General features: G+C 35.3%; 1 protein-coding gene across 1 annotated transcript in view; it reads right to left on the reverse strand.

Annotated features, from left to right (window-relative positions):
* The window catches only part of dnajb12b (DnaJ heat shock protein family (Hsp40) member B12b), a 34,297-nt gene extending 34,210 nt beyond the window's left edge, over positions 1-87 (reverse strand). Inside the window, exon 1 of the mRNA XM_056469841.1 lies at positions 1-87. This exon is cut by the window's left edge and continues 132 nt beyond it. Coding sequence (XP_056325816.1) covers position 1 — 1 coding nt within the window. The 5' untranslated portion in view covers positions 2-87.
* Between the last annotated feature and the right edge of the window lie 15,999 nt (positions 88-16,086).

Consider the following 16,086-nt stretch of genomic DNA (forward strand, 5'->3'; position numbering starts at 1 on the left):
TCCCTGAAGCACTCTTACAGACGCCAGATGATTTAATAAACACACGGACGCCGCACCATTGAGCTGCTAATGCGGTCGGCTAATGTTATAACGCTGTTCTGTGTGACGCAAAACCGGGCGCTGCCTCTAGGGGGCGCCTGATGGTCCACAACGGGAATAATGATAATAAATATATAAGTACATAAAAGCGCAAAAAACGTGTCGTGATAACGAGAAAACATCTTTTTGTTATGTCGAAATCACGAGAAAATTAAGACGTGAATGCATGGCCTCTTAGGACTTCTGTAGTTTTGGTTTGATAGCAGTGTTTTGTAATGCTAAATATTTAGTTAAAGCCTCCAAAAAGTAACTAGTAATGCGTTACGTTACGTTACTTTTGCGTTACTTTATCTACACTGTAAGAATTATATGGAATTGCAAAATCACTTAATCCACCCCTGGCTATATATGCCGTATAAACAGATTAATGAAAGTTTAATGTGTTTGCTACTTTAGTATTTTTTGATTCAAGCTCATTTTAATTCAGCTATTTATTATTTAAAAGCTAATTCATTAAACTAAGAAGTAACTCGCATTACAATTTTTAAAAAGTAACTCAAATACCTAAGTTTAGTTCGCATTGGCGGCAATAAGCCAGACTTGTTTCCAGTGCATGTTGGACTCCGGCAGGGCGGCTCTGTCACCAATTCTGTTCATAAGCCTTGGGCTGGAGGGGGTCCAGTTCGGCGACCACATGATTTTGTCTCTGTTATTTGCAGAATATGTTGTTCTGTTGGCTTCATCGAACATGGACCTGCAGCATGCACTGGGGCGGTTTGTTTGGTGTATGTCCGAGGCCATGGTGCTCCACCGGAAAAAGGTGGTTTGCCATCTCCAGGTTGGAGGAAAGTCCTTACCCCAGGTGGAGGAGTTCAAGTATCTTGGGGTTTTGTTCACGAGTGAGGGAAGGATGGAGTGTGAGATTGACAGGTGGATCGGTGCAGCAGCAGTAATGCGGTTGATGTATCGGTCTGTTGTGGTAAAGAAGGAGCTGAGCCCAAAGGCAAAGCTCTCGATTTACCGGTCAATCTACGTTCCTACTCTCACCTATGCTCATGAGCTTTGTGTCATGATCGAAAGGACAAGATCTCAGATACAAGCTGCTGAAATGAGTTTCCTTCACAGGGTGGCAGGACGCGCCCTTATGGATAGGGTGAGGAGCTCTGACACCTGGGAGGAGTTCAGAGTAGAGCCGCTACTCCTCCACATCCAGAGAAGTCAGCTGAGGTGGCTCAGGCATCTGTTTCGGATGCCTCCTGGATGCCTACCTAGGGAGGTGTTCCAGGCATGTCCCACCGGGAGGAGACCTCGGGTAAGACCCAGGACATGCTGGAGGGACTATACCTCTCGGCTGGCCTGGGAACGCCTCCGGATCTCCCCGGAGGAGCTGGAGGATATGTCTGGGGGTCTCGGGAAAGGGAAGTCTGGGGTTCTCTCATAAGACTGCTGCCCCTGCGACTGAAGAAAATTGAAAATGAATGAATAAATGAATGAATGAACTCAAATACTTATTTCTGAAAGTAATGCATGACTTTACCTGTTTATTTGTTAAAAGCTTAATTATTTTCATGTATACATATCACAGTAGTAACAAGAAACAAATACTTTAGAAATCTCTATAAAACCTGAATTTACTTAGTAATCGTAAACAGCAGAGATTGATCAGTGCTGAGAAAAGTAACATAAACCACACGACACTTGGCATCCAGAATATTTTGTGAAATAATTAGTCTCCAGGCTTCAGGCCGTCTTGAGTTTGAATCCCGATTTCAGGACATTTCCCGTCCTTACCCTCTCTCTCTCTCTCTCTCTCTCTCTCTCTCTCTCTCTCTCTCTCTCTCTCTCTCTCTCTCTCTCTCCCTCTCTCTCTCTCTCTCTCTCTCTCTCCCTCTCTCTCTCTCTCTCTCTCTCCCTCTCTCTCTCTCTCTCTCTCTCTCTCTCCCTCTCTCTCTCTCTCTCACTTTGTTTCCTGTCTAAAATACTGTCCTATCTACTTAAAAAAGGCCAAAAATAAATCAAAAACATATATATATAATTAATCAGTGTAAGGAAAAAAGTTAATATTTAAATTCAATTAATTTTAATTAAATTATTACATTTGTCATAACAAATACTTTCACATTACTTTCCTTAAAAAGTAACCAATACATTTATTTGCATTAAAAAGTGACGTAAAACAATTTATGACTTTTATAAGTAACCTTAATTAACACTGTAAACAATACACACAAAGCTGAAAGAGTACAGTAAAAAATGAAAGTAGAATTATATACTTAAGCCTATGTTTAATAATTGTTTGGGGGTTATTATTTAACATTATTTATTATTAATTTGTATTTAATTAATTTTAATTATTAATTAAAAGTTTTAGTTTTATGAATATTTTCTTTATGTGGTTATTATTCTTTATGAGAAAAAGCATCTATAACACCACGCCCTGATTGCTAAATTGTGTTTACACTCTTAAAAATAAAGGTTATTTACTCAGTAAGTAGCCTTTAACGTCCACAGAAACTGAACATGGCACAAAAGCATCTTTAAGTTGATTTTTACACCAAAATGTTTTATTTTATCAACTGTTAACTCAACGTTTTATTATCATCATTATTATTATTATCATCATCATTATTATTATTAGGAGTGTAAAGATTTGCATGATTCCTCCACATTATATTCTTACAAAGAAGCTGCTAGTTGTGGCTTTATTTATTAAAATATTACAATTTTATGATTGTAAATTTATTTATTTTTACTCGCCATTTAAAAGTTTTCGTCTTAATAAGCTTCCATTTATTAATTTATATTACATCTCATTTTTATTCTTATTTTCCCTATATCTATTTTTTATAATAATAAAAATAATATATCAGCCAATCAGAGACCGCGTCTGGGTCATGAAACCCCTCCCACCCCGCACGTCTAGTTTAAAACGGGCAGCCGCTCCTTCTACTTCCAGTTTTTCTATTTCTACGGATAACAGTCTCAGCAGGCGAGGAATGATGACGTGTCTCAACAAAACACGCTAAATATCTAAACCAGATGAAATTAGGAGATTATTAGACATTTCATAAATTATGGATATAATGTATAATGCACATGTATAATCAGTCAAACGCCTGATCTCTAATTGGTGTCTTGTGTTTCAAGTAACGCACAGCAGGCGGCGCTACAGCTCAGGTCAAATCATAGCTGTAACTATATTCCTGAAAGTTAACCCTTGTGCGCTGTTCAAATGTACACCCTTTTGTAATGTTCGGGATGAAAACTAAATGAAACTGCTGTGAAAAATGCATCAGATTAATATATTTTTCCTTTTTTTTCAAATAAATCTGTTCATTAACCTCAGTCCTGATCAAAACTACTAAATTGTTTAGAAATTACAGGATTTTAACTCTTTAATTGCCATGTTCATAAATGATGTCACTGAATTGGTGAAAACACACACTCAAAATGATCTATTTTCAATATAAATGTAACTGTGGACTGGATTATTTTGACCTTTTAGCACAGTCTTGAACATGTGAACGATCAGTAACAACATTGGCTTTGATGCATTGCTAGATTTGCATTGTTTCTCCCTGATTTACTGTTGGTGGCTGTTTTTGCCCCCATTGACTGCCATTATAAGCACATTTGCTGGTGCATAAATACACAGTCTTCGTTTTCATACACAGTCTGTCAGTTTAAAACGAAAGACACATCTCTTAGCATTAGCATGCACATAAAACACAAATGCTTTAGAAATCCAAATGCTCTAAAGGATTGTGCGTCTACATTATTGAGGGCAACCGGAGCCGGGAACACTTCCCAAAGACATAACAATGTGAACGGCATCTGCGCTTATGTTAGTCTGTTTTTATTATCACCAAGGTTTCCATAATCCTGGACCAGGCCGTATCCTGAGCAGCTGCTGTGGTGGTCATGGAGGAGTGGAGAGCATGAGACTGAAAGACCCCAGTGACAGACGAGTCTCAGCATTGATCGTGTGGGTCATCCTATACACCAGCCGGTGACCTCTCCCACAGCGTCTCCACGATGGACGTCCAGCGTTCTCCAACCTACAGCGCCTAGACTGCAGCTTTGCACAAGACGTTTGGCCAGAGAAGAAATGGTCGTGCGCAACTGAGCCTGGTTTCTCTCCAGGTTTTTTCACTTTGGTCAATTGGTGAAGTTTGTTCCTCCACTGTCGCCACTGGCTTGCTTGGTTTGGGCCTTGTGTTTCTCCACATGGATGGATTTGCTCTTCAGTGTTTGGACTCTCAGCAGTGAATATTAAACCACACTGAACTGAACTAAACTGAACAAAACTCTGAACACTGGACTGACACTGTTTTAATTCACTATGATCTTCTATGTTCAGCTGTTTTGACACAGTCTACATTGTGAAAGCGCTAGAGAAATCAAGAGGAATTGAGTTGAATTGTATTTACTCCATGTAGTTCTGAGAGCTGAGATGCATATTTAGATTTTCTCAGACACATCAAGGTAAGTGTCACTCTCACACAGACACACACACACACACACACTTTAATTAGCTGTTATACTTCATATAAACTACAAAAAAGCTTTTTTTGCAAAGGCTTATCTAAAGGGTTAACGGTGCCAACTGATGATTCATTCATTCATTTTCTTTTCAGCTTAGTCCCTTTATAAATCTGGGGTCGCCACAGTGGAATGAACCGCCAACTTATCCAGCATTTGTTTTAAACAGCAGATGCCCTTTCAGCTGCAACCCATCACTGGGAAACACTTACACACTTATTCACACACATACACTACGGCCAATTTAGCATACCCAATTCACCTGTACCGCATGTGTTTGGACTGTGGAGGAAACTCACGCGAAAGCAGGGAGAACATGCAAACTATCACCTCCTAACAGGGAAAACCACCAACAATCAAACATGCATGCTTATATGCTGTCATGGTTTTGCAATTAAAGAAATGTGGTTACAATGGAAGTCAATAAGGCAAAACAGCCAACCAACAGTAAAATAGGGAGAAAATAAATGAATTAAAAACAATGCATCAAAGGCAATGTTGATTCACATGTCCAAGTAAAAAAATGACTTTTTATATTGAAAATACGTAATTTTTCTGTGTTTTGCCACCAAATAAGTGACATCATTTATGAATTTCCCTAGTGTACAGAGAACTGTACTCTTCCAGAGTGAGTAAAAGGGCTCGCAAAATCACTCTGGACCCCTCACACCCAGCACACTACCTGTTCGAACTGTTACCGTCTGGTCGGCGCTTCAGAGCACCAAGCACAAAAACAGCCAGACACAGGAAAAGTTTCTTTCCTCAGGCTGTCTACCTTATGAACAGTTAAATATCCCCCTACTGTGCAATAAATATGTGCAATACTTTCTCATACACACTTGTACACAGCACCTTATAACCTGTATATTTATAACACACAATTCAACATCCAGACTTTTGACTAGCTGCATCTCTGTTTAATGTTTATCGTCTTTCTTATTTTTCATATTTATTTATTTTGTGTTGTCACTTGTCTCTTTATGTACACTGGAAGCTTCTGCAGCCAAAACAAATTCCTTGTGTGTGTGTGAAGCACACTTGGCAATAAAACTGATTCTGATTCTGAATTTGGCAATTAAAGGGGTTAAAATCCTACAATTCAGTATTTTTGATCAGGACTGAGTTTGATGAACAGATTTATGCAAAAAAATGTGAACAAACATTCATTTTTACAGCAGTTTAATTCAGTGGACGTTTTCATCCCGAACATAACAAAATGGTAGTAAATTTGCCCAAAGCATATCGTTGAGTTTAAAATAAAAATCACAGCATTTTAATTAAATTTGTCACCAGAAATCATTTTGCTAGTTAACACACAGAGAAAGTTATGACCAAATTAGGACACGAAATCACCCCAGAGTGGATGAAAACATCCCTTAACAAAAGTTAAAAGGCCTCAAAGCACTAACTGTAACACTCCAAATGCACAAAACCCATATGATACTTATAAAATTATGTTTCTCATTAGCTAGTTCATGCTACAAATTTGTACCTTTAATTAACTCAGAAATCCTTTAAATTCGTTGCTCTTTATCAGCACAATAAACCAAAAACTACACCTAAAAATCTTACAATTTAAGCCTATGACTAGTGATTATAAATGGACACCCCGAGTGCCAGATTTTCCACTTAAATGCACTGCTGAGGTGTTGTATTTGAGACTGTCAGATTTCTGTCCTTAAACTGCTCCTGTGTGTAGCACTAGTTTCCTCCACAGCCTCCTGTTGTGTTCTGATGTGATTTTTGACTGTTGTGGCTGTGAGATAATCATTCAGCGGAGTGATATGGAGCTGTAATATGCTCTAAACCTTACTTTAGCAGTGCTAACATTATTTGTCAGTAAATATTGCACATTTCAGTGTGTCTGCACACACTTTAACACTTTTTTTTGTTCATTAGGTTTTATTTTAATAGGCTTTATGATTAAAAATATTACTGCTTATTTATAAACCTTTTCACATTATGACTATCAGAGTATGACAAGTTTAGATTATACAATTTTCATGCAAAATAACCTTTCATCAATACGTATTTTTACTTTTAAAGTAAATTAAAAATGGAGTACTTCTGTCTTAAGCAATATTGAAAAGGAGAACTTTCTACTTTTACATGAGTGCCATTTTGTTAGGATATATATGCCTATGCCTATACATGTGCTTAATTAGTGTACTTCGATCAGCACTAAATCTTAAGATAAGATTTGAAGCTTCCAATATAAGATAAGTCACGATCTAGGGCCAAAAATCGAAATACCTCCTTATGATTTAAGATGAGATCTAGGCTCAAAGAACATAACACTCCTATAGTTTGTAATGTCAGCAGTTACTATGAAAACAAGAGATCTGTAATATATTTATATTGCAAGTTATAATTATATAGCTTGACCATGAAGTCTTCTTTAAACAAACAGCAACACCTTAAATGTGATATGAGATTCCACTTGCAGCCAGTGCACAATATTTTAAGTTTGAATTATTTCTAGCAAGCTGGCAGCACTGGTAGACAAGATTTAGACACAGTAAGATTCAGTAAATTACAATTGTTGAGCTTAGAAGTGATAAAAGACTTAATGACAGCCTCCTAGTCTGATAAAACAAATTTAAACTTCACAATAATGATGATTTGCTTGTCAAAATCTGGTCTACTATCAAAAATCCCTCTTAAAGTTTTTACACGTGTATGATGTCAGCAGATTATATAACTAATTGATTGTCAAAGTAATAAAAGCAGATTGGACTCGTTCATTGTTTATAAATTAAGATCTAAAGTGACCAAAACTAAGATGGAAACTCAGTCAGAAGACTAGAGTAACAATAAAATGACATGGAATATTGTACTTTTGAAAAATATGACTCGGAGTAAGCTGATTTAATGAGAACAACAACAGGCCCAGAACAGAGCCCTGTGGTACACCACAAAAAACAACGGTCTTCATATTTTCATGTCTTTCCTCTTTAACACTACCAGCTTGATAGATGAGCACCTGTCACCTGATAAGGAATTTTAGTTGTGCAATATTCTGTCACCGAAATTGCTGTAATAATCGATATTATTGTCATTTTGAGATCATTTTATGCGACTGATTATATAATGATTATATAACAGCATAATAATGCAAATAGCCATAAACACTTTAAAATGTGTATCATTCTTAAGGTTATTTAGATTCTGTAATTCAGTATTAAAAAGGATGGTCACGCAGTGGCGCAGTAGGTAGTGCTGTCGCCTCACACCAAGAAGGTCGCTGGTTCGAGCCACAGCTGGGTAAGGTGGCATTTCTGTGTGGAGTTTGCATGTTCTCCCTGCGTTCGAGTGGGTTTCCTCCGGGTGCTCCGGTTTCCCTCACAGTCCAAACACATGTGGTACAGGTGAATTGAGAAGGCTAAATTGTCTGTAGTGTATGAGTGGGAATGAGTGATGTTTCCCAGAGATGGGTTGCAGCTGGAAGGGCATCTGCTGCATAAAACATGTGCTGGATAAGTTGGCGGTTTATTCCGCTGTGGCGACCCCAGATTAATAAAAGGACTAAGCTGAAAATTAATGAATATTAAAAAGGTAAATGTCCTATTATATATACTATTAGGTAAATGTCTAATTATAAACCTTGACACCGGTGAGGTAGAATGTTATGTCAATGTAAAGTGGCTTTTTAACGTTGTTTGTGAATTAGTAAATATTTATTGCAATGGCAAAAAACTCTTGAGGTCATCTTCAAGTTTTGCATGATAAGTCCATATATTATTGTGACGGGTACATACATGAAATGTGTTCTATCCTTAATTCACTCATTCACAGGTATTGTATACTGCATTGTCTTCTTACTAGAGAAGCGTGAAGTATGACATAATTTACCTCTGTAAACACAATGTAAATTCACATACCACACACTAAAATGCCCTTTAAGTGAAATATATATATATATATATTCATTTTAAACAGAAATCAGAGTGATGTCCACTTTGGAGGGCACTTATGGTCATATTTGAACAAACAGAAAGGGAAACAAAATGTGCAGAGCTAAATGAGAAATGCTGATTTATTTGATCCAATGTTGAGTCAACCCAGAGTTTTTAGAGTAAAGTTCAACCGTGCATTAATTTTCCATCAGCAGATGGAGCAGGTAAAATATTAAGAGATCATTTAAGAGTTTATTTGACATAATATTTTATTTGGTTTCATGAGGTCCTGGATTAAAATACAACTTAAACATTTGTTGTCTAACTGCCTTCCTACCTTTTGCATTTAACAACATTACTAATAATAGTAAACAACAATCATTCAAAAATATACATTTTTTATTATTTTTTAAAGAACTACACAACACAAACTGCACTATTTTATTTGTTTTCACATTTCTTTTCTATTTTGATGGATTTAACATATCATATTTCATCCACCCCACCCCAGACAAATAAACACTCACATGTTACATTCATTAAAGTGAAATAATTCTGAGATCATTTGTAAGCTTTTTTCATTTCTGGTAACAATTTACAGCTTAGGTTTCTCAAAAACTTTGAAAATTTCCTCAAAGGTCATTAAAACTGAATTCTAAAACAAAACATTTTACCATTTCTGGTTTAATTATGCACTTGAATCTTGTTTTCTGGACAAATGTACAGTCAGTATATTTCCCATTATTGTTCTGAACAAGCCAATTAATCAAACTAATCAAAAATTCAACGTTCATATCTTTGATACTGACTTTTTCATTTACCTCTAAGCTTTAAGTAAAAAAAACTGAATTAAAATAAATAAATAAATAAAAACTCTTAAACTATTTCCCTCAGAAATGTATGAAGGTTTGCACCCTTATTAGAGTACAAAAACTCAAACAGAACTTTTACAGACTGTCCATCATTTCTTGTATAATGTGAAAGCAAAATGTGCAGCCAGGACGGTTTTAGCATATAAACAAAAAGAAGAATTGATCTCATAATCAAAAGAACAAACTGAAACAGCTTTTCCTGTAAAAACTACTTTATTCCTTTAAAGAGCTTACGAGTACCACACATGCTTAACCACACATGCTCTCAAGACCTTTTACACGACCAGGTATACTTGTCTCCTCTGGAGGGATGTGTACACCTTTATTAAACTGCATTGTGTTTTATAATGTGCCAACTATGATTAATGACTTTTAAAATGCAAAGACAATTCCTAAAACACAATGTGGAAAACCAGAACTGACCTACAGTTTACTGCAGTCTTCTAATAAAGGTAAACTCTCCTCCACATCCTGAAATAAAAAAACACAATAAGAACATGTTGACACAGTGGTTACATCAATCATTACACACAAATATAGACAAACTGAATCTAATGGTAACTGAATTTTAAATATAACTTACCTATTATAACTTATAGCTATTAATCAGGTGAAGCTGCTATCCCTGTCCATGTGCACCAGCAACAATCTCACATATCTAGAAAGAAATTTCAGATAAAAAACAATTAGAAGAATTAGATATAAAAGGCATATATATATATATATATATATATATATATATATATATATATATATATATATATATATATATAGCCCCCCTGTTTATTTTTTCCCCAATTTCTGTTTAACAGAGAGCAGATTTCTATATATATATATATATATATATATATGTGTGTGTGTGTGTGTGTGTGTGTGTGTGCATAAAGAAAGAACAACTACAACAATGGCCCCTGAAATGACTTGAAACTGAAAAAGTAATGATTAATTAAAAATTACTGTAAATAAACTAATGAAAATCAAAGTTTGCTTTCGAATTGTGGTTCAACAAAAGCATTAAACATGTAAACTAATGAAACTGGCCTGGACAAAAGTGAAGGACCAACAATTTTGTGTGCCATATTTTCATATGTGTGTATATATTGTTGTTCATTCATTTATTCATTTTCTTTTCGGCTTAGACCCTTTATTAATTAACGAACCGCCTATATACAGTATATATATATAGTTGTGTTTTATATTATTTTGTTGTTATTACTGTTGTTATTTATTTTCTTTTTTAATAGTCATATTAGCCTTTTTCTTATTTGTGTTTGTATTAATCGAATTTTAACAGATTTTTTTAGTATAGTCACGCTAATAAAGCACATTTGAATTAAATTGAGAAGACGCAAGTAGCTGAGGGAGCGCTATTTTACTTCTTTTTAATCAATATTCAGGATGATTTTTACATTCGCGCAATTATATTACGCTATTTACACAAACCAACAATTGTAAAATGTACCTTATTGTAATTTCTGATTTTAACTACTGTTACTCAAGACAGAACTGCGACTTGTCCATTGATTTATTAAAAAATAAACCAGACGGCATGTTCATGTTCAGCTTTCCATGTTTATAAAGCAGCACTTCAGCATTCATAAAATAGAAGTAACCTGTAAACCAGAGAATAAATATAACTTTCCATATACCAAAACACCGTTACGAAAAAAATAATATAACAAATCAGTATGGTAGGCTAATTAATGTGGAATTAAATAACGCGGTTAAAGTTACCTCAGTGGAAAAAAGCGCGAAAATGCCAAATGATGGATCTGTCGATTGATCTAACACATTTTAAACATTTGCTTGAGAAAAAATATGCCATTAAAAGGTCAATTTTAATATTTAATGACTAAATATTGATAAAACATAACAAAGCCATACAGTATACGGATTTACACCGTATTTATAGCTAGCATATAATTTCATATCTCGCTCTAATTTATTCAATAAACACTAAACCCGCACATTGACAGATCAGAAACCGAGTTTAAAAATGAAATCGGTAAACTTTTAACATGACTACAAACAAATAGAGGTGTATTCATATTTATTATAGCTTACCTTATAATCCCGCTTGTTGTGAGCTGCGTGACCGTCAGATGGTGAGTGATGATGATGAATCCAGAAAGTTCCATGAGGTGGAAAACTTGATAAAGCGTTTGGGTCAAAATAACCCAACCCAAATATTCAATCGTGGAAAACCCATAGACTGGGAAAACCCTGCTCTTTTGACCAAGCATGGGCAACACAACTGCGTGTTTGAATGACCTCGAACAACCCTTTGACCCAGCACAATTAACCCAAAAATGTGTTCACAGAAAGAAAAAGTGTGTGTAAAAATATTATTGTATTTGTATAAATAAATTATGATTAAATTGTTATTACTATAAAATGAAAACTATAATTATCAATAAAAAGTAGCATCAAGTATTTAAAAGATATTTCTCAAAAACGATTAATTTTAAACTTTAAGCTAATAAAATAAAAATTATTGTAGTTTATTTTACAATAAAAAAAGGCAACTTCAGTTTTTAGATATTCATCTTCAAAGTATTACTTGGCAATTCCTTTTCTTGGCAAAAAATACTTTGAATAAATAAGTAATAAATAAATAAATAGAAACCACACTTTTAAAATATGTGTACTGAAGTTGTGATCTTATTTATTTAAATGTAATAATGTTTATTTCTGAAAAAAATTAAATGTGAGTATAATTTATTAGGTGTATTGTATTTTAGAGATTAATATAAATGTATTAATATAATAACAATTATTATTATTATTATGTTTATTATGGGATCAAGGAATTCTATTGCTGCTAAATGACTTCATGTAATATTAAAGTTATCAAAGATTCAAAATAAAACCAGAATTTATTTCAATATTTAGTTACAAATCAAAATATTTAATCAGTTCAAACTCACTAAATGGAATTTAAATATATTAATTCATATTAAAAATCCAAATAAATTAAATATAATTTTATAAAACTGAAATTTCCAAATGTTATTTCATTTATTATAGTGATAATTCTTCTTCTACTTATTATTATTATTATTATTATTATTATTATTATTATTATTATCATCATTATTATTATTACTGGATTAAGGAAAGTATTACTGCTAAATTAAATGTAACAGAAAATGAATGAAAATAAAACACCAGCAGCATTTATTTAAGCATTTATTTAAATTATTTAAAGATTTAAATTTAATTTTAATTTTAAATTAAATTTTCAAATTTAAATATTTAATCAGTTCAAACTCAGTAATTAAATCCTCGCTTACTTTTTAAAACATTTTCCTCCCTCCTCTACCCTCCTCCTCCACCCGCATCCTCCACACTCACTACTGATGACTTTGCTACATTCTTTTGCACCAAAACTGCAAAAATCAGTGCTCAATTTGCTGCACCTACAACAAACACGCAAGATACACCACCAACACCACACACACTCACCTCTTTCTCCCAGCTCTCTGAGTCTGAGGTGTCCAATCTCGTGCTATCAAGCCATGCAACCACCTGTCCGCTTGATCCCATTCCCTCTCATCTCCTGCAAGCCATTTCTCCTGCAGTCATACCAACACTGACTCACATAATTAACACATCTCTTGACTCTGGTCTATTCCCTACTTCATTTAAGCAGGCTAGGGTAACCCCTCTGCTAAAGAAACCCAACCTGGATCAAATGCTACTTGAAAACTACCGACCGGTATCCCTGCTTCCATTCATGGCCAAGATTTTGGAGAAAGTAGTGTTCAATCAGGTCCTAGACTTTCTTACTCAAAACAACCTCATGGACAACAAGCAATCTGGCTTTAAGAAAGGCCACTCAACTGAGACTGCCCTGCTCTCGGTCGTGGAGGATCTCAGACTGGCTAAAGCAGACTCTAAATCATCTGTCCTCATCTTGCTGGATTTATCAGCTGCTTTTGACACTGTAAACCACCAGATCCTGCTATCTACGCTTGAGTCACTGGGCGTCGCAGGCACTGTTATTCAATGGTTCAGTTCTTACCTCTCGGACAGGTCATTCAGGGAGGGGAGGGGAGGTCTTGGAGGGGAGAGGTGTCCAACCTATAGCATCTAAACACTGGGGTACCTCAGGGCTCTGTGCTTGGACCACTTCTCTTCTCTATCTACACGGCATCTTTAGGAACAGTCATCCAGAAACATGGTTTTTCCTACCACTGCTATGCTGATGACACCCAGCTATACCTCTCTTTCCACCCTGATGATCCCTCGGTTCCAGCTCGCATTTCAGCCTGCCTGTCAGACATTTCACACTGGATGAAAGATCATCATCTTCAGCTTAACCTCATGAAAACGGAAATGCTTGAAGTTTCTGCCAACCCGACTCTTCACCATAACTTTTCAATCCAGATGGATGGAGCAACCATCACTGCATCCAAAATGGTAAAAAGCCTTGGAGTAACGATTGATGACCAACTAAACTTCTCTGACCACATTTCTAGAACTGCTCGATCTTGCAGATTCGCACTCTACAACATCAGAAAGGTCCGACCCTTCCTATCTGAACATACAGCTCAACTCATTGTTCAAGCTCTTGTTCTCTCCAAACTGGACTATTGCAACTCTCTGCTAGCCGGGCTTCCAGCTAGTTCTATCAAACCTCTTCAGCTGCTTCAGAACGCAGCAGCACGAGTGGTCTTTGATGAACCCAAAAGAGCACATGTCACTCCGCTACTCACCCGTTTGCACTGGCTGCCAGTTGCTGCTCGGATCAAATTCAAAGCTCTGATGTTTGCTTACAAAGCGACCTCTGGCTTTGCTCCTTATCTGCTCTCACTTCTGCAGATATATGTGCCCTCCAGAAACTTGCGTTCTGTGAATGAACGTCGCCTCGTTGTTCCATCCCAAAGAGGGAAGAAATCACTTTCCCGAACTCTCACATTCAATCTGCCCAGTTGGTGGAATGAACTCCCTAACTACATCAGAACAGCAGAGTCACTTGCTGTCTTCAAGAAACGACTAAAAACTCAACCGTCTCCACTTTCCTTCCTAATCTTAACTGCCTCTCTGGCTATACCACTAACTGTACTCTCTCTCTCTCTCTCTCTCAAAAAAAAAAAAACAACATTACTAATGCTTTGCTTCTTAGACTTTAACTTGTCTATAGCACTTGTTCACTGCTGCTCTTATAGTTGTGTAAATTGCTTCCTTGTCCTCATTTGTAAGTCGCTTTGGATAAAAGCGTCTGCTAAATGACTAAATGTAAATGTAAATTACATTTAAATATGTTAATTCATATAAACAAGTCCAAATAAATTAATCCGGAAGATTTTATAAGCATTCAAAATCAGCTCTATAAATGTATAAAGCAAATAGTGCTGGCAGATTTATTTATTGTTTGCATTGATCTTTTTAAGCTGTAAAAGTTTTATATTAAAACGCTACTTCAACTTTCAGAATTGCATGTTCAACTCATTACTGGCATTTCTTTGCAACAAATTGCAAAAACTGCAGCAAATGTAGCAGTTTCTGTATGAAAATGTTTTCTAAAGCAACATTTTCAACTTGCATATTCTTCATTAATAATCAAATGATTAAATAAAATATTGCTTTAGCTTATGTAGATACATACATACATACTTATAATACATTCATGCATGCAGTAAATAAATATGCACAGATAAATAAATGGTAAAATGGTAAACAGTTTATAATGTGTGCATTGATGCTGTGTTCTGATTTAAATTATTGTGAAATTAGAGCAAAAGTTTCCGTGCACTCCCCATCATCATACCATGCTGATATCAGTATTATTATCTGCATCAGATCTTGTGGAATTACCAATATCTACTTCATATCAGTTTATCACGAAGCCATAAAGCGGATCTGCCCACGTGTGCAAAGTTTGACAACAGCTTCCAACGTGTGTCCATGCATGGGCTGATGGAAATGATAAAATCATGACTTCATTAAAGACAAGAGAATCCATCTCAAAGTACAGAAATAATCACACAATTTAATAATAATAGCTGAGATGACCCTGTTTTCAGACCGATGAGGAATTTCCCACAGACTCGTGAAGAAACGGAGACTAAAGCAGAGGCCGATTCCAGCTGGGAACTCCAGATAATAAAACTCTGTAGAGTATTACAGTTCTTTCATTCATGCTCGGATTCACATCATTATACAATTATAATATAATCAAGCATAAATACCAACATCTTTTTTCCATTTTTAGATATTTTACATATGTTTTTAATAAATAATAAGCCACACTGACAAAATGGCTCATTGCAAATTGTTGCAAACGACTGAAGGTGAATTTATACAAACAAATTAAGTTGAACATTGCTAAATTTCATGAGTTTGTTTCAGTTGAGCCCATATGGTTTACAATTACACTGTAAAAAGTGATTAGTTACCTAAAGCGAGTAAACCAACTGCCTTAAAAGCAACAAGTTGACTTTACAATAAAATGTATGTGAACCCATTGTCACTTTTTAAAAATAAAAGTAAACTAATCACTTTATTTCCAATACATCTTTATTATATTTGTTTTCCCCCAAAGCTTTCCTATATCTAGCAAAATGACATCCAGTAAAATAAATCTGCTCTTCCAGACTCCAGTGTGTCTTCTAAATTCAATACAGGCTATAATTGTAGATTTTATAGACTCAATGAAGCACCAAGTATGAAATTAATAATATTAATAAGTAAATCCAGTGAATTATTTTTTTTCAGTGCACATTATTTATTAT

The sequence above is a fragment of the Danio aesculapii genome, chromosome 12 (genome assembly GCF_903798145.1).
Source record: "Danio aesculapii chromosome 12, fDanAes4.1, whole genome shotgun sequence".
NCBI classification, from domain to species: domain Eukaryota; kingdom Metazoa; phylum Chordata; class Actinopteri; order Cypriniformes; family Danionidae; genus Danio; species Danio aesculapii.